The sequence below is a fragment of the Sphaerodactylus townsendi genome, linkage group LG02 (genome assembly GCF_021028975.2).
Source record: "Sphaerodactylus townsendi isolate TG3544 linkage group LG02, MPM_Stown_v2.3, whole genome shotgun sequence".
Classification (NCBI taxonomy): Eukaryota; Metazoa; Chordata; class Lepidosauria; order Squamata; family Sphaerodactylidae; genus Sphaerodactylus; species Sphaerodactylus townsendi.
In genome coordinates this window covers 142,736,930-142,755,801 of record NC_059426.1, presented here as the reverse complement: position 1 = coordinate 142,755,801, position 18,872 = coordinate 142,736,930, and the positions used below count along the sequence as shown (strand labels likewise).

The window sequence follows — 18,872 nt, the reverse complement described above, 5'->3', positions numbered from 1 at the left end:
AACCGTGATGGCAAACCTTTGGCACTCCAGATGTTATGGCCTACAATTCCCATCAGCCCCTTCCAGCATGGCCAATTGGCCATGCTGGCAGGGGCTGATGGGAATTATAGTCCATAACATCTGGAGTGCCAAAGGTTCGCCACCACTGTTCTAGAAGGTTCTTAGGATGGCCACCTCCAATGATCACTGCCACAAAATCCTGTAGAAGAGGACCACGTTGTTGTTACATTACATAGATCAGTGTTTCCCAACCTTTTCAACGTCACAGTACCCTTGACCTCACTCTTCACATCTCACGGTACCCCTCCCATCCCCTCCCACCTTCCCCTCCCAGTGTCCCTGCTTGCCACCCTCCCACCTTCCCCTCCCAGGGTGAAGGGAAGCACTGGGGGGGGGGGGAGTGGATTCTGACCTTGCGGCAGGCCTTACCCCCCTGGGCCAGCTCCATGTCCGCGCCGGCGCCGGCGGGAGACACCACAAAAGTGAGGGGGGCCGGTAGCATTGCCGCGGTACCCCTGGGACATGCTCACGGCACCCCAGGGTACCATGGAACCCTGGTTGGGAATCGCTGACATAGATACAAGAAACTCCCTTTCAAAACAGCCGCTTAAAAACAACAACATTCAAGCCCTCTGACTAAAAGCAGCAATCATTCTGCTGATATCACGCTGAGAAGAATGCTGCCTCCATGCCAGTGCTAGCCAGCATACATTCTGGTGCAAAGTCCTTTTCCCCATAAACTACCACTCATGAAAGAATATGCATGGGAAAATGATTACTCCGAATGAAAACGTTCATGTAGTTTTGGAAGAAAAAAGAAGCAGCAGATGGTTCTGCAAAAAAAAAAAAATCCATGTGGATTTCCTGGGGGTGGAACATTCCGGCAGATTTGGCCCCAACTCTGACAATCTCATTGAGATCCTAATGCTGGGAATGAGGTGCACGTTTTCAACACCTCCCCGCCATCCAGATATATGGAGTGCTCGCACTGTGCTTGTTCTCTATCTTGACAGCTTGCTATGCCCCCATCTCTGCTAACCCTTCAATCAAACCCCAGCCAAGCCTTTCTGCAGCATAAGACTCTTACTGTTCATCACTTAACAGGCTGTTAAAATCCGTAATTTCAAGCATTTTTATGAGATATGAAAAACTCCAGATACAGCAGCTGGACTCGTGTCAATCCATCATTCCAGCTCCTTTGGCCAGGCGCCTGCAACTGGGGAACTCAGGCGCAGATAAGAGGGCACTTCCCACTCATGGTCTGTCAGCCTCTTCATTTCTCTTTGGGTCTCCTTGACCTGCAATTATGTTATGAGGAAACAAGCAACTTTACTCAGGTCTAAGTTCTTCACCATATATTTTAACTCTTTAGTGGACAAAGTGAGATTCCCCAATCCCTCGACTAATGGGATCACTTTTTCAAACACTTTAACTCTACCTGCTGCGATACATGTGAACGAGCCACTGACTTTCATGCTTTGAAACAAAAGACATTGTATATTTAAGAGTTACCTTAACAAGCCATAAATAGTTACACAGAATACTGTAAGCTGCTGGACCAAGGCCACTTTCCCCACGAAGGTAAAGTACTGTTGTTGCAGATGGACCAGCCCTTCGATTTGCATAAGGTGTGGTTGCAGTTTTGCTTTAGATCTCGCCATCATTTGCTATTGCCTTCTTTAAAAAAATAACCATCTCCAATACTCTGGCAAAAGTTGTTATCATTCTGCTTGGCCTTTTCCCAAGATCCTGTGTTCTAGGGTCGATCTATGGCTACCAGTCTTGATCCTCCTTGATCTAGTTTGCAAATGTCTTAGGAACAGCAGTGGCATAGGAGGTTAAGAGCTCATGTATCTAATCTGGAGGAACCAGGTTTGATTCTCCGCTCTGCTGCCTGAGCTGTGGAGGCTTATCTGAGGAATTCAGATTAGTCTGTACACTCCCACACACGCCAGCTGGGTGACCTTGGGCTAGCCACAGTTCTTCTGAGCTCTCTCAGCCCCACCTACCCCACAGGGTGTTTGTTGAGAGGGGGGAAGGGCAAGGAGATTGTAAGCCCCTTTGAGTCTCCTACAGGAGAGAAAGGGGGGATATCAATCCAAACTCCTCCTCCTCCTCCTCCTTCGCAGACTGGGTGCTCAGGAGCAGCAGCAGGCCATTGCTTTCACATCCTACATGTAAGCTCCCAAAGGTACCTGGTGGGCCACTGTGAGTAGCAGAGGGCTGGACTAGATGGACTCTGGTCTGATCCAGCAGCCTCTTTCTTATGTTCTTCCATGGAATTTCTCTACATAACAAAGACAACCAAGCAGTTTTCCAGCCTCTTTCTCTTTCAGTGCCTCAGGAAGAACTGATGCGTCTAGCACAGTGCTTCTCAACCTTCCTAATGCCATGACCCTTTAATACAGTTCCTCATGTTGTGGTGACCCCCAACCCTAACATTTATCCATTTTACAGATGGAGAACACTGATGCAGAGAGTCTTCGGCGACCCAAAGGGGTCCCGACTCCCAAGTTGAGAACCACTGGTCTAGCAGCATTCATCTCTGTCAATGAAAAATAATTGGCCTTATGATCCAGCTCCTTGTTGCATGAAAAAAAGCGATAACTTCTTCTTGGCTGGAACCAGGAGAGGATGATTGGAACTTAAAAACAGAAGGAAAAGAGAGGCTTCCTCTCCCCAATTTTTCCACAGCAACATTCCCCTTCTTCATCCTAGTAGCTGCTTTTCCACTTTAGGATTCCTGGGCAGGAAAAAGCAGTACTGGAAGAGCAAATAAAAAGTTAAGCACTTCTGCAACTCTCCGCTGAAAATCACCTCCTGCAAAAAGAAATTGCTGGGAGGGTGTCCCTTAGTCTAGCCCTAAAACATAGATGTGGCAGATTGGGGATATAGCCAATGGCACCATCATGACACAGTAGCATCATACAGCCAGCATTCTCCAGACTACCCAGAAATGCACTCTGGGGCGGAATATCAGATCTAATGTCTTCATTAGTCATTGCTGATATAACCTCAGGAACATTGCTGGCTGTAATGCAAATACTTGGCGACCCAATTACCTGCAACCATTTGCGTCCGATCAACAGTGGTCCGATTTTAGAAAGCACAAATGATGAGGGTGGTACAGAATATGCAGGAAAGAGGGGCAGTGGCACTCATGAACTGTGGCATCTGTGGATGCTTTGCTATGCCCCAATTCAGGCAGTGACTGTGGCACTTCAGAGCCGCTTTTCGTATTTACCAGAGGACAGAGCTGAGTCAGTCCCAAATCTGCAGAGGTATCAAGATCTCATACTCATGGCAAACAAGGTTCTCTCCCTGATACGCAGGCTGAGGCTCTCCTTGCAATCTTTGTGCTGAAAAGGGCAGTTTCTCAACTAGTAAGTCACAACACTGAGCAGCCTGTAACAGGGCATTAGGTAGTTAAGGTTGTAAGTGGAAAGTATGTTACAATGAACAGAGTGCGTGGCTTGGGATATAAAACAACAGGGACAAAGTCCTGTTCAGTGATTAAGTGGCGTTTTGTGGATTTACAAGTCATTCTCAGCATAACCTACCTCAACAAGAAAATAAGCATAACCCTTCCAGTATGCTTTTAAAAAAGGGATAAAAATTGCACTGTTTCTAGGCTAACGTGAAGTCACACTCAGTACCCAGTTGCTATGGTTCCTTGAGTCAGGCTGTCCTGGAAATACTACGTTCAGAACAGCCGCTTATGCAATGTAAATAAACAGGAGGAAAATCCAACACGATTAGCATAAATTAAAAACTCACTCACACACACACACACAAACTCCCAACAAAATAAAATTAAATCCGAGCTGATTGGAAAAAGCTTTCCTTGAGTAATAAATGTAAATTATAAGCTAAACAAACAAAATGAATGACTTTATTGAGACTGAGCGTTTCTCTGGCTTCCTGCCAAACTTCAAGATAGCAGCCTGCACAAGTGTCTCTTGTCAGTCAGCACTCTTAACTCTCTCATGTCACTGATGGCCTCATGGCATTCACTTTGCCTACTAGCTGGGAGGCAACCTTCACTGCCTCGGAGTGAACTGAAACAACCGAAAGGATGAAGAGACCTCGGTCCTGGACATATCACACAGACACAGTTGGAAACCTTCTGTCTTGCACGAAGTCATAATCACAATGGGAGAACTGGCTGTTGGAAGGAGATGAGATAGAGAATGCAGAGGAAGCCCTGGAACTTAAGTAGGAAGTCTAGAGTTCCAGAACCAGTTCCCAGGTGGTCAGCTGCGCTTCTGTCCTGGAGGAAATTCTGGAGCGGACATCAGACCTTGCTGCTGATCTGAGTGTGGCTAGGAGTGTGGAATGGTGTACAGTCACAGTGACTTATCTCTTTCTTGCATGCTCAAGCACTGAACTTGTGGTCTGTCTTTTAATTAAGAGTTAAATCCTTCACTTCGAAAAGTAAGTGCAAGCAGGAGCTGAAAGAAACAGAACAGAAAATCAGTGAGCCATTTCAAAGAAGTGTGCACTGATGCAGGGATTTCTCTTGACACGCACACACGCACACACACACGTTAATCCTGACACCTTGCAAAGTTCTTCCAGACAGTTTTAATGGCAGGCCTTGAAAATGACGTTGCAGTGCTTCTGATCCCAAATGACCAGACTGAAGGACAGAACAGTCTATTGGATACTTACCGTGAAGAGTCCTTTTCCATCCAAGGGCACGAGGACATCTTGAGTGGGTGATCCCACCCCTTAATACAGGAGGCAGGAACAACTTTTTCTTCCACTTCCTGTTCTTGCTGTGGGAGTCCCCTTCTCCAGTTGAATATTTTCAGCAGCAGTCCTTTCGTACACGGTACATGACTACAACTGCATAGTACAACATTAACTTTGAGCCAATACTAGTGTTATGCCTCACTATTTTCCTTATTTAAACCTCAGTTGTACCCTTAGTCAGAATGGGTTCAGTTGCTTTTTGTATAGCACTCTGTGGGAGGGAACCTTAGTTAGACCCTGCCCCTTTAAGAAGCCCTCTAGAGGCAAAGTACTATAGCATTCTTATTGGTTAGTAGTCCCTGTTTTACAGTTTGTTTTCAGTTCAGGTGTCTGGGGAAAGATGGAGACAACAATACCTCAGACGTTTAAGGTGTTAAAGATCCATGGTAGTGTCTACAGTTACTCCTAGATGTTCTAGCTCAGTGGTGGCAAATCTTTGGCACTCCAGATGTTATGACTACAATTCCCATCAGCCCTTGCCAGCATGGCCAATTGGCCATGCTGGCAGGGGCTGATGGGAATTGTAGTCCATAACATCTGGAGTGCCAAAGGTTCGCCATCACAGCTCTAGCTGTTGTACAGGAATCAGGTGACTCTTTTTTGACTGTTCACCAGAAAACCGTGTTCCTGTACATAACACATGGTAGTCCTGGTGACGCTCATAGGGTGCCCTGAATTAATAGGTAATCTAAAGAGGGGAACATGTGTACCCTGAGAGACGTTGTTGGTGATAACAATACAGAATCTTTGAAAAACTCTGGGGGCCATTGATAACCTGAATGGGAGGGCCTGAAACTGGAGATTGTCCTCTTTTGCTATGAAGAAAGGTACTTCTGATGGGCTGGAAGGGTAGGCACACCTATGTATGCTTTCTGTAGGTCTAGCAAGGTCAGAAAGTCTCCCAGCTGCAGCCCTTCTGTGATTGATCTTGTTTACAAAATCTCAATGACTGTTCTGGCATTTCTGTGGGGGAAAGTCTCATCTGATAGAAACCTGCTTTCCTCTTTGTCCTCCCCTTTACTTAGGGACATGGAATTCTAATCCCAGTGGGTTGTATTCCCTGCAGCAGTGTCTGTCCCCTGCCCCCTCCATTTTCTTGGCTGCCCAAAGTGACTCTGGTTTTCAAGGGTGGGAGGGGGGAGAAGGGGAGGAAAAGGGTTTGGGGGAATGGCAGCATTGGGGTTGAGATGTTCTCCCTGCCTAAATCCCACCATCTCCTCCCTGAAGGAGGAGTCTGCCAACTCAGCTGAGAAGGTTTTATGGCCTGCAGCTGGCTGCTTACTCAGAAGAGATCCAGCTGATCCTCCGCTTTGCTGGCATCTCCTCCCAAGGTCCCTCTGTGAGTGTTGGGCTGTGGGGTTTGCATACAGGAGCCACAGCCTTGCAGAGTCGCTCTGGCATGGTCTGAGATGGAGGGTAAAATGGTGGCCACCTGCTCCTCCAGACTCAGGGATTGCCGCTCTTTCTCTCGGCGCGTTTCTCCTGCCTGTGGTCTGCCTGTGGGTGGACCTGGTAACTGGTTCCCAGACAGATTACAGCTCGTTGCAGCTGGTCTGAGGCAGCAGCCATAAGGGGAGATTCCATCTCAGCTTCTGAGAGGAAGCAGTCCCCAGAGTTCTTTCCTGCTATTTTCTGAAGTGCAGGATACTGTCCTACCTCTGCCTGATCTCTAGCCTAACTCTCAACTAATCCTTTACAAGCAGCAAGAAGGGCAGAAGGAAGAGAAAGGGTAGTTAAGAATGGATAATAGAGGGATAAGTTAGAAAATAAGTGAGAATTTTAAAATTAAAAGTAGGTCAAAGTTAGAGCCTACTCTCACTCTGCTCTCCCTTTCCTAGGCAGGAAAAGAGCAGGAGGAGGTGACTTCCACAACAGGACAGGAAGTAGAAGAAAAAGCTGCTCCTGCCTCCCTTTACCAAGGGAGGAAATCACCCACTCAAGATGTCCTCCTGCCTTCAGATGGAGGACCTATTAGTCAAGATGGCTGGCAGGGATCAGAGTGGCTTTGCGGTCATAAAGTCCTAAGGAAAGAAACACTTGCAGTTCCTGGTAGCACAATAAGCTTGCCGCAAGATAGATGCACAGCATCCAGCTGTGGGAAGGTGATATACTAAACAATATACTAAATCTGCATGACAAACGTTCCCCAAAAAACTATATGTAATTGCATCTATAATAGCTCTTCAATCTATGTTCAACCATCAGCATTGTTATGAACAATCCCTTCATCCTCTTTTACAAAATGTACACTCTTCCTTGCCGAGTTCTTTGCGTTCTTAGTCACAGTATATCTATTGATTGGATTGATATGCTGCCCTTCCTCTGACGGACTCAGGATGGTTTCCATCAGATAAAAGCACAATAATTTAGATCCTTCTGCTCTTTCCCTCTCACCCTGCCTTCTTTCAAATTAAGAAGACGGTAGAGTTGGCAATGCGTGCACACTATCTTTATGCTGTCGTCACATGTTTTGATTGAGATATCTATTTTTTTTTGCAGATTTTGGTGGGTAATGTAATGCTATAGTAGCAGAACACAATTTGCATCCAGAAGTGCTTTACAGATCATCAAAATTTCCCAGGGTATATGTTTTGTTGGTCTCTAAGATGCTAGTGGCAAAGCTTACTTCATCAAATACAAGTAGGAATGAAGTCTCGTCAGCTCTTATACCCAGGTCAAGGAGGTGGTAGGGTTGTTCTACAGAAGGGCCCATTGGAGTCAGGATACATAAGTACAATGTAAAATGTAATCAGCTTGATTACAACAAGGATGCATGCATAGAGGAGGGAAGTGCAGAAAATCAGCATCTGTAATAGGGTAAGAATCCTATGTCCATGTTGAGGTCCTGGAGGAGGGGTTAATTGTTCTGAATTTGTTAATGAATTCTAGTTCAATAATCTTGCCTATCTCCCTTTGATGCTTCTTTGCAGAACTGCCACTCTCAGGTCAGCATGGAATGTCCTGGAAGATGACATCCCAATTTCCTAAGAAATATAATGAGCTGTATGAATAAACTATGTGACAAAATATGCCATGTGTATTTAGGAAATCAGTTCTGTTAAAACTGTTGATTTTTCTCTTGAGTAATATTTGCTAAGCACTGAGTTGTTAAAAACATTAGGAAGCATTTACAAAAACATATCTGCTCTTCTTAAGTGCCAAGCATCGCACAACCATGTGGGATTTGGAAATATGTCTGCACTGTGATTGTAAAGACACTTATTTGTGAGCAAGTCCTGTGGAATTCCTTAGAACTAGCCTATGAGCTGTCATAATAATTTTTTAAAAAACTTGAAAGCTGGGCCATTCAACAGAAACCTTGGGAAATTAACCCAGGGCAAAGCTGTCGACTTTTAGACGCGAATTCTCATATCACCCACATTTATGTTTTTTAAAAAGCATCTATATTGTAAGCTAAGACAGTGTTTATTTTTTCGTCCCAACATTTGCATTAGTAACCCAATATATGCTTTGACTTCCTTAAAACAACTGCATGTCCAGTCTTACATTACTTTGACACAGATATACCTCCCCCCCAAAAAGTGTGCATAACATATGTGTGCAACGAATGCTGAGGAAGTTGTTAACCCCAGAATCTACAGCGTTCTTATTCTTCTTGAGGGAAAGGGTGGGTGTGTTGAATCTTGCTACATTATTTATCGGTGAGCCTTTGTCCTGCTACAGACCTATTCTGTTCATATGTTTTATTTATTCCTCCCTCCCTCCCTCCCTTCGACTTTTATACCACCCACCCCCAGAGGGCTCTGGGCGGTGTACAACAACTAATATAATCTAAAATAACAAGAAGAGCACATTCAATAAATACATACAGCATAATAAAATTAGGGCTCTAAATCTCACATTAAAACCATTTAAAACAGCGTATAAAACATCGCGTCCGGCAATCTAAAGATCCCTCTGAGGAGGGAACGGAAAGGCCCAAGATGTAAAAGGCCGCAGATGATACATCCTACATCACAAGCTTCCTTGGCATACTCCTTACAGTCACAAACACAACGCATGATAAATGCTTGTACTCATAATTTCATTCAAATGAGACACACAGCACCACCCTGAGATGCCACTGGAGTGTCCCTGCCACTGACATGCCACCACTGCTGCTCCTATCTTCTTGGTTGTCAGAAAAACCACTATGATCCTGGCTTTATGTTATACCCAACTGAAAACTGAAAAGTACCCTTTGTAAGCCAGGTTCTGACATTTAAGACAGCACAGGGAAACAGAAAAAGGAGAAAGGCAGCCGATGACCATAGAGCCCCCTCCCATTCACACTCGGCCTTCAGAATTCTCAGCAAAGCCTGGCTTCCCCCTGACTATTTCCACTTGGCGAGTGTAATATGCTGCCAATGCTAATCTATACTTTACACAGAAAAAAGTAGTAGACAGAGGATCAAACTAGACAAGACAGAGCCCTTTGGGGATGGGGTGATATATTAAATCTGATGATGATGAGGAGGAGGAGGGAGGGAGGGAGGGAGGGAGGGAGGGAGGGAGAGAGAGAGAGAGAGAGAGAGAGAGAGAGAGAGAGAGATGTTCTTACAGAACTCCAGGCATTTTGTTACAGCTAAACAGCAGGTATGCATGGGGTTGCCAGATTCCTCCTGGCCACCAGTAAAAGATGGGGGAGGCCAGGGTTGCCAGATCCAGGTTGGGAAACTCCTGGGGATTTGGGGATGGAGCCTGAGGAGGAGGACAGGGACCTCAGTTGGGTACAATGTCACACCCTCCAAAGCATCCATTTTCTCCATGGGGACCAATCTCTGAAGTCTGGAGATGAGCTGTAATTCTGAGAGATCCCGGAGGCTGGGATCTGCTTGTGTGTGCATGTGCATATGTGTGTTTGGGACGAATTCCGATTGGGTCTGTGAAAGGGGGAATGGGACTCATTAAAAGTGTAGGAGATCCAGTGTGACGGCGGCTAGAGTGCTGGGACTAGGATCTGGAAGACCAAGGTTCAAATCCCCACTCTGTTATGGAGGAGAAAGAAGGAGGGGGCAGTTTGGATTTACACCCCACCTTTTTCTCCTGTAAGGACACTCAAAGGGGCTACAAACTCCTTTTCCTTCCTCTCCCCACAAGAGACACCTTGTTAGGTAAGTGGGGCTGAGAGAGTTCTGAAGAACTGTGACTAGCCCAAGGTCACCCAGCAGGAACATAGGTGTGCGGAAACACATCTGGTTCACTGGATAAGCCTCCGCCACTCAGGTGGAGGAGTGGGGAATCAAACCCAGTTCTCCAGATTAGAGTCCACCTGCTCTTAACCCTACACCTTGCTGTCACTCTCTCTTTTAGCTTGACATGGGTTTGTTATGAGGCTACAAGGAAGAGGGGAGAATATCTTTAGCTGCTTTTGGCTCCCACCGGCGAGAAAAAATTTAATGATTCCTTTCCCCCTACTCCATTTTTCCATCATCAGTTGTCATAAACTAACACATTGACAAAAGAGTACTGACCATCTACCTCTGATGTACTAGTTTTTGTTTTGTTTTTTATGAGGGATTTTTTAAAATGAGAAAACATTTTTTTTAAAGTGGTCCAGCCCAGAATTTCACCACTGGATTCTGCACAAGCCGCAGTGCTATTCTCAGCATCCCAAGTGTGCTTTCAATACAGGAGGAATGTTCTGCAGACCGACTATCCTCTTTGTGATGCACAATGAGCAGGTAACAGGAAATATCTTCTTCCTCTCCTACAACAAAGCAGCTTCCCCAAGGTACTGAGAGCAGCCTGGCCAGTCTCTTATGGTGAGGAGGATTAAGTCTCTGTCCACCACTTGTTAGATGTGAGCCTCAGCCCAGAGAAGAGGCTGTATGGTTTGTCATGGTGCCACTGACGTCCCTCAGGAAGGGCTTTTGAAGGATGCTGCCTTTAGAAAGCAGCTTCAAAATTTGCTGCAATTGCAACTGACAACATCGACTAATAGATAAAACAATGACAGTGAGAAATAACTGTTCATTTCAGAAGGGTTTCGGTAAAGCTGGAAATCTCCCTTCATAGCTAGTCTGCAGATCCTTGCACAGATACTGATGTGCTTTAGGATAGGACTGACCTAGGCATGAGCACCAATAATGTTTAGCGGAAAATTTCGGATCTGGGTTTTTTTGACCCAGAATTTTTTGGCTTTCAATTGGCTGTATTCAGCTGTCACCGAAAATGGTTCAGAACCCAGTTTTCAATTGCTCCACACGTGCACCCTGCCATTCTGCAAACTGTTAGTGGGGGACAGAGCTCCTTGCCGTGCTGAGTCTGCCCGCGCAGCAGGAAGTTCTCTCTTTCCCTCTCTAGGCTCCTAAGTGTACGGGGGCTTGGGAAATGGTGGAAATTTAAAATGTATCAGAAGCCGAATGTTACTTGGTTTTTTCAAGCTCAGGTATACTCAGTCTTCTAAATATACCTGGAGTTTGTATTGTCGAAGACTTTCACGGCCGGAATCACTGGGGTGCTGTGTGGTTTCTGGGCTGTATGGCTGTGTTCAAGTAGCATTTTCTCCTGACGTTTCACCTGCATCTATGGCTGGCATCTTCAGAAGATCATACCTGGGGTTTTTTTTATCAGGGAATAAAAAAAACTGGAAAAAAGCCAATATGGCTTTTTTTCGGGTTTTTCTCCGATTTGGGTTTAACAAATCACCAAGCTTAGTCTGCACTGATAGGTTTTCACAAGACATGCAGCAGTAGAATAGAATAGAATAGAATAGAATCTTTATTGGCCAAGTGTGATTGGACACACAAGGAATTTGTCTCCGGTGCATATGCTCTCAGTGTACATAAAAGAAAATACATTTGTCAAGAATCATAAGGTACAGCACTTAATGATTGTCATATAGGTCTAGTAAGCAATCAGGAAACAATCAATAGTAATAAAAACATAAAATGTAAAATCATAAAATAAAATGAAATGTCAGCACAGGCTATAGTCATACAGTCATAATTGGGAGGAGATGGGTAATAGGAATGATGAAAAAGTAGTGCAGTAATTATATAATAAATATATAATAAATAGTTTGACATTATCGAGGAATTATTTGTTTAACAGAGTGATGGCATCGTGGGAAAAAAAACTGTTCTTATGTCTAGTATTGTCTTGGTGTGCAGTGCTCTGTAAGCGACGTTTAGAGGGTGTAAGAGTTGAAACAGTTTATGTCCAGGATCGCAAGGGGTCAGTAACATATTCTTTCTACAGCCCTTTTTTTGACCCGTGCAGTATACAGGTATTCCTCAATGGAAGGCAGGTTAGCAGCAATTGTTTTTTTCTGCAGTTCTGATTATTCTCTGAAGTCTGTTAATGTCGATCTTGTTGGAGCTGCAAGTGAACCAAACCACACAGTTATAGAGGTGCAGACCTTAACAGACTCAATGATTCCTCTGTAGAACTGTATCAGCAGCTCCCTTGGGCAGTTTGAGCTTCTGAGTTAGGCATAGATGAAAGAACATTCTTTGTTGTTAGCTTTTTTGATGACATTTTATGATATTAGGTGACCATTTTAGGTCATGAGATATGATGGAGCCTAGAAATTTAAAGGAGTCTCTACTGTTGATACTGTAGTTGTCTAGTATTGTGAGGAGGAGGTAGGATGGGAGGGTTTCTCCTGAAATCTACCACCATTTCTCTACGGTTTTAAGTGTGTTCAGTTCTAGATTGTTCCAGTGGCACCACGAGGCTAGTTGTTCAACCTCCCGTCTGTATGCGCACTGGCGTAATGCCCATTGGGCAAGGTGGGCAGCTGCCCAGGGCATCACCTTGTGGGGGGGCATCAAAATGCTGGGTTCGTTTTTGGGTATTTTAGTGGTTTTCCATTTCTGGCCTGCAGGGGGCGCAGTTTTTAGGCTAGCGGCACCAAAATTGCAGCGTACCATCAGGAGACTGTCCTTATGCTACCCACCAAGTTTGGTGAGGTTTGGTTCAGGGAGCCCAAAGTTATGGACTTCCAAAGGAGGTGCCCCTATCCCCCATTGTTTCCAATGGGAGCCATTAGGAGATGGGGGCTACAGTTTTGAGGGTCCATAACTTTGGCCCCCCTGAACCAAAATGCACCAAACTTGGGGGGTATCATTAGGGCATTCTCCTGATGAGACCCTGAAAGTTTTGAGACTGTGCCTTCAGAAATGTGCCCCCCACAGCCTGCAACCCCCATTGACAGCAATGCAGAAAACTCAATGCAGAACAAAGATTCATGGGCAAATTTCCAGGATGTTCCTGCAGGGAGTGCATTTTTTGATGTATCAGCACCAAAATTTCAGGGTATCATCTGGAGATGATGGCACCTTCAAAGTTTATGCAGCGGTTCAGGGGAGCCAAAGTTATGGACCCTCAAAACTGTAGCCCCCATCTCCTATTAGCTCCCATTGGAAACAATGGGGGATGGGGGCACCCCCTTTGGGAGTCCATAACTTTGGACTCCTTGAACCAAACCTCACCAAACATGGGGAGTAGCATAAGGACAGTCTCCTGATAATATGCTGAAATATTGGTGCTGATATGTCTAAAAATGCACCCCCTGCAGGCACCAATGTCCTGGTGCAAAAAAAATTGGTCATAATGGAGTGGCCGCCCATGGGCGGGCGGGGGGCATCCAACTCAGGTTTTGCCCAGGGCTACAGTTTTCCCAGGGCTGCCTTGTTACGCCCCTGTGTATGCGGTTTCATCGTTGTCTCGAATGAGACCAATCACTGTTGTATCATCTGCAAATTTCAGTATTTTAACAGATGGATCATTTGAGATGCAGTCATTGGTATACAGAGAGAAGAGAAGTGGTGAAAGTACACAGCCTTGGGGGCCCCTGTGCTCATTTTATTGCAGGTGTCTGATGTAATTTTTCTTAGCTTCACCTAAGCTGTTTCCTATCTGTTAGGAAGCTTGTGATCCACTTTACAAATACATGCTCAGGTACTGCTAGCTGATTTAGTTTGGTTAGGAGAAATGTCCGGGTCTGATAGTATTGAATGCTGAACTAAAGTCAACAAAGAAGGACCCTTTTGCATAGGTCTTTGGCGATTCAAGATGCTGTAGGATATAGTGCAAAGCCATATTAACAGCATCATCTGTCGATTCCTATTTGCTTTCGGTATGCAAATTGCAAGGGGTCCTGAACAGTGGATCCGTGATGTTTTTCAAATGGTACATCACTAGCCTTTCAAAGAGTTTCCTGCTAACTACAGATGTTAGAGCAACTGGTTCTGTAGCTCGTTCAGTTCCTTTTGATGGAAGGCTTCTTCTCGCACTGGGACGATAGTGGAGTGTTTGAAGCAGGAAGGAACATAGCACATCTCTAGTGATTTGTTAAAGATTTGGGTGAAGATGGGGGCCAATTGGACAGCACAGACTTTTAGGCAAGAAGGTGTTATCTTGTCTGGGCCTGGTGCTTTTCCAGGCTTCTGTCTGTGAAATAGATCTTGCACTTCCTTTTCTGAGATCACCAGGGGTTGTAAGAAGCCCAATGAAATGGGTTCAGTTATAGGAAGTTTGGCTATTGTTGGTGCATCTGAGATAGAGGTTGTGGAGAAAGGTGACTGTAGATTGTTTTCAAACCTACAGTAGAACACGTTCAGGTCGTCTGCCAATTGCTGATTTCCTTCAGCTTGGGAAGGTGGTTTACTGTAACCGGTGATATTTTTGAGAGTTTTCCACATGTTTGCTGTTCCGTTTGGTGAAAACTGATTTTTTAGCTTTTCAGAGTAGTTTCTTTTTGCTGCTCTGATCTCCTTTGTTAATACATTTCTGGCCTGATTGTACAGCAAATTGTACAGTAAATACTTTAGTTTTGTGTCCCCTCCTGGTGCTGACTCCAGTTTGTTTTATTTCCCTCCCTCCATACTAAAATCAATCCCTCAAGCAAGAAAATACAGAAATTCGACCAGTTGGCCAAAAAGTCTGGAGGATCGGGTTGGAGCTATGAACATAACTGTTTAGATAACAGCTTCATCTTCTATTGTGAGTTTTGCCTCTGGTGGATTATCCTATGAATTCTGTTTAGTAGAAAGTACTCATCTCAATCTCCATTCTTTTTATTTTCCATTTTTAGCCCTGAACAAGAATCTTTTCTTTTTAACAGAGAACAGTGGCTCACTGCGGGGATTCTTGCTGATCTCTGCACACACTCTGAAGCCACTCAAGCAAGGCTTCAAAGACAAAGTAAGGATCAACTTATTTTGTACAAATCTCTCTTTTGGAAAGCACCCGTAACTTGATCTTTCCAAGGTTCTGACACAGGGTCCAAGATGTTTCTGTGTTCAACCTGAGGATTTGGCAGCATAATGGGGCTCCATTTTTTCCTCTCCTGGCTCTGGGTACTTCCAGCCTTCTTATCTCCATTTTTTGCCCCCACGAAAGGTCCCTCCTCCCAGTCCTCACACTTCCATCTTGCACCTCAGATGTGGTATATAACCTTACAGACACACTGCACATTTCTACTCTTTTCGTTGGATTTCAATTACCAAAGGGCAAACCAGATGAGATAGCAGCCAAAGGCCAATGGGCAATCTTAAGGAGCAGCAGTGGCGTAGTGGTTAAGAGCAGGTGCACTCTAATCTGGAGAACTGGGTTTGATTCCCCGCTCTGCCACTTGAGCTATGGAAGCTTATCTGGCGGACCAGATTAGCTTGTGAACTCCAACACACACCAGCTGGGTGACCTTGGGCTAGTCACAGTTCTTTGGAGCTCTCTCAGGCCCACCCGCCTCACTTGGAGCTCTCTCAGCCCCACCCGTTTGCTGTGGGAGGGGGGAAGGAAAGGAGATTGTGAGCTCTTCTGAGTCTTCTAACAGGAGAGAAAGGAGCATATAAATCCAAACTACTCCTCCTCTTCTTCTTATTTCTTCTATCTGTCCTTTTAAAGTGTTGAAACAGCACCCTACAGCTGTTTCAGCACTTTGAAATGCAGGAGGAATTAAGCTATTGAATTGTTACTTGGAGCTCAATACTATAATATGGTGGGTAAGTCAGTTATTTGACTACACTTGTAAATTTACCATGAGCATCTGTAGTCAGATTTACCATCTGTAGTCACGGGAAATCCAAGGAAATATGAGTGTTGTAATATTCTCACCAAGTAGCTGGAGGATGCTATAGAAGGAAAACTTCTCATATTTATTAACTTTATTATAGCCTGATTTCTTACTGAGACTCAAGGCAGATTATACTACAAGTGCAAATGGTGGGAGGAGGGACTGTTTATCTGTGGCTACCCAACCCAGGTCAATACCAAAAAAATGCAAAGATCCTTCCACATCCTACAGCTGTCCCCCAAGTTCACAGGGAGGGTATTTCAAAGAGGGAAGGAGTTTGGAGAGGGCCTTGGGATTTAGAAAGATAACGGATGGGTTTAGAAAGCTAATTTGGAGGAACAGATGGGAAACCAAATACTCTGCATCCCAGCAAGACCTCTAAACTTTCACAAAGGGAAACACAAGAGAAGACATCGTGGCTTCTTCAATGCATTGTCATGCTTCTTTCCATATCCCCCGTGATACCAACAGATCACATTTCCTGCTAATCATCATTTTACAACTAAAAGGCTACTAGAATATCAACAGCAGCAGCTGACCAGGGTGTAGCTCTACTGGAGACTCTAGTGTTTGTGTGCAGAATGAAAGTTGGAGAACTGGATTTTCAGCAGCCCACTGGAGTTCTCTCAGATGCCTCAAAGGAATTCTGACAGCAAGCTTTCATAATCCTAACTTTCTTTCTTTTTTTTGTATTGGGACCAGTGTATTGGGACCAGTGTACTGAAGACCAGTGTCTTCAGAAGTAGCTTCCTGGAGCAGTGAGGTATTTCGCACCCTTGCAGCCAAAACAAGGAAAGGCAGAGGTCACTCGAGGTGTTATTGGAAGTGATCTTTCAGACTGAAGGCCACTTGTGCAATCAGTCAGGGCAAGGAGGACAAAGAGAGGAGGAATGAAATGAATGAAATTACTGTGAAAGGAGAAAGGAGTCAGTGTTATACAAGAAAGGAAGGGATTCCTGTTTCCATATGATCCTGTTTCTATTTCAGTTCTTTTTTTCTGCTGGAAGTCTGCCGGTGATCAGAGCGTCTCTGTGCTTTTCTGTCCCACCTGATGTCCAGGAAAGGCATACTAGCACTCCTTTTGCATAGGAACAAGTAATGCAACTCACCTGACATATCAGTCAGAAAAATAAGTGTTGTCAAAAGAACTGGATGCAGAAATTCACCCATTTGTCACCAGCAGTTTAGGACATTTCACAGATTCTCGTATCTTACAAAGTAAAGAGTTCTTCAAAAAGCACAGAATGCAGACAGATTGTAACACATACAGGCAATTAGGCTTATACAGTCAATGGAGTGTCCAGAGCCCGAAGGGTTAATTTAGAACTCCATTGGATTGGTGGAGAGAGCTGCAAAACAACATAAAGTCTGAGGACAGGGAGCTCTGAAAAAAGAGTTATGTTGTGAGAGTCACAGTGAATGGTGGCTCTGTGTTAGCTCTGTTCTCTGGAAGCAAAGGACCAATTTAAAGTGGGCTGTGCTTCTCTGAATTAAGTGCCAGGAAGGGCAGTAAAGGAATCTGTACCAGAGTTCCTGGAGTGAAACATAACACAGTAACACTGATTAATCATGCTGGTGGGTTTGGTTATTTTTTCCCCTGCGGAGAACCCCACTCTGATATGTAGAAGTGAAGCTTCTGAGAGAAGGGACATTATATATAGAGAACTGGAGCTTCCTCAAGAGCAGCACCTTCTTCCTCAAGAAGAAGCACTGTGTGAGAGAGACACTCCAAGGGAGAGTTTGTCTTAGTGTTAGTGTCCAAAGAACCGTGTGTGTAGCGCTTACCTGAGGGTACAAAATAAGATTTTTGGAAAGAGGGCTAGACAGTCAAACAGAACTCCATAACAGATCTGACTAGCATCAAAGTGACAATATCTTAAAATATGTCAATTTCTAGTTTCAACTTTACAAGCCTCTGGTGCCGGTTCTTTATTTAGTTCATGACAAATAGACAACAAGTTAGTTTAGTTTTCTTTCAGAGATACTGCCCTGCCTAATAGACAAGTCTCCTGGAAGAGCAGCTAAAGACAATTTAGATGGCTTCTTAAAAAATATATGTGGGAAAACTGAAAGAGAAATATGAACTCTTAAATATCCTCTCCACGTTACTAAAATTTTTGTTGACAATAAAAAGTAGCTCAAATTAGAGCTGTTCTGTCAGAGATTTTGGAGGAAAAAATTTCCCTCAGGGCACAGGCAGTTGGCAGATGCTTGTGTGTGAGAGAGAGGCACTCTCCCTCTTGCTGAGGAGACTAAGGGGTGCCTTGTTATACAGACATTAACGGTCATTACCCAGGACTACATAACAACCCAGAATTCCTCCACTTCAATCAGCTATTTGTTCTCTGAGTCAATCTGAAATTTCATGTGGCTTGATGGTGGCTTTCTGAACGTTTCTGCACTGAATTAACACTACTAAAATAGGTTGGATAAGCACGTATTTGGCCCTGTTGTGAATTGATGAATCCACAGCGCATTGGTGCCTGCTGTTTTTCTAGCAAACTACGAATATCAAAACTGCGACAAACACACCCTTCTTCTATGCACAGCTACCCTGATATCTGACCCAGGAATGCCATTCTTAAAACTGAACTAATAAAGCAACAAAAGGGGGTTGGATACATTGAATGAATCATATGCAGACTTCTAGGTTATTGCCTACTTAAAAAGTCTCAAAAAGGTTTGGGCTCAGTCTGATGTGATTACAAACACTCAAGTTAATTTGCTGGGTACAGAGAAATAGAAAAAGGTCTCAAGATACAAGAGGCTGCGAGCGGTGTGTGTGTGTGCATGGGGCGGGGGGGGGGGGCGGGGATAAAACTGCCTGTTCCACTGATATGGCAACATAATACTAGATTAATTTACAGTGCTGTTTTCAACTATGCTGAGCATCTATTGAAATGAATGAGACCCAAAGGAGATCAGTGCTACTGACAACCGAGCCAACATTTTGAATGCCCTCTAGAGGTAAGTCTATTTATAGTACTCCTTAGCTGAGGAGAATCCTTGCTGAACCCTACCGTACCATAAATCTTAACAAGAACTTGGCTTAATTCTCAGTGTTGCACTGACTGGTGTTTGATTGATATTACTG

At 44.5% G+C, this 18,872-nt stretch overlaps 1 protein-coding gene across 4 annotated transcripts in view; it reads right to left on the bottom strand.

Annotated features, from left to right (window-relative positions):
* Nucleotides 1-3,870: 3,870 nt before the first annotated feature.
* TTLL5 (tubulin tyrosine ligase like 5) overlaps nt 3,871-18,872 on the bottom strand; it is a 163,471-nt gene continuing 148,469 nt past the window's right edge. For all 4 annotated transcript variants that reach the window (XM_048484959.1, XM_048484958.1, XM_048484956.1 and 1 more), the window contains one exon: nt 3,871-4,451. In XM_048484959.1, the coding sequence (XP_048340916.1) occupies nt 4,403-4,451 (49 nt within the window). In that variant the 3' untranslated portion in view covers nt 3,871-4,402. The remainder of the gene's footprint in view (nt 4,452-18,872) is intronic.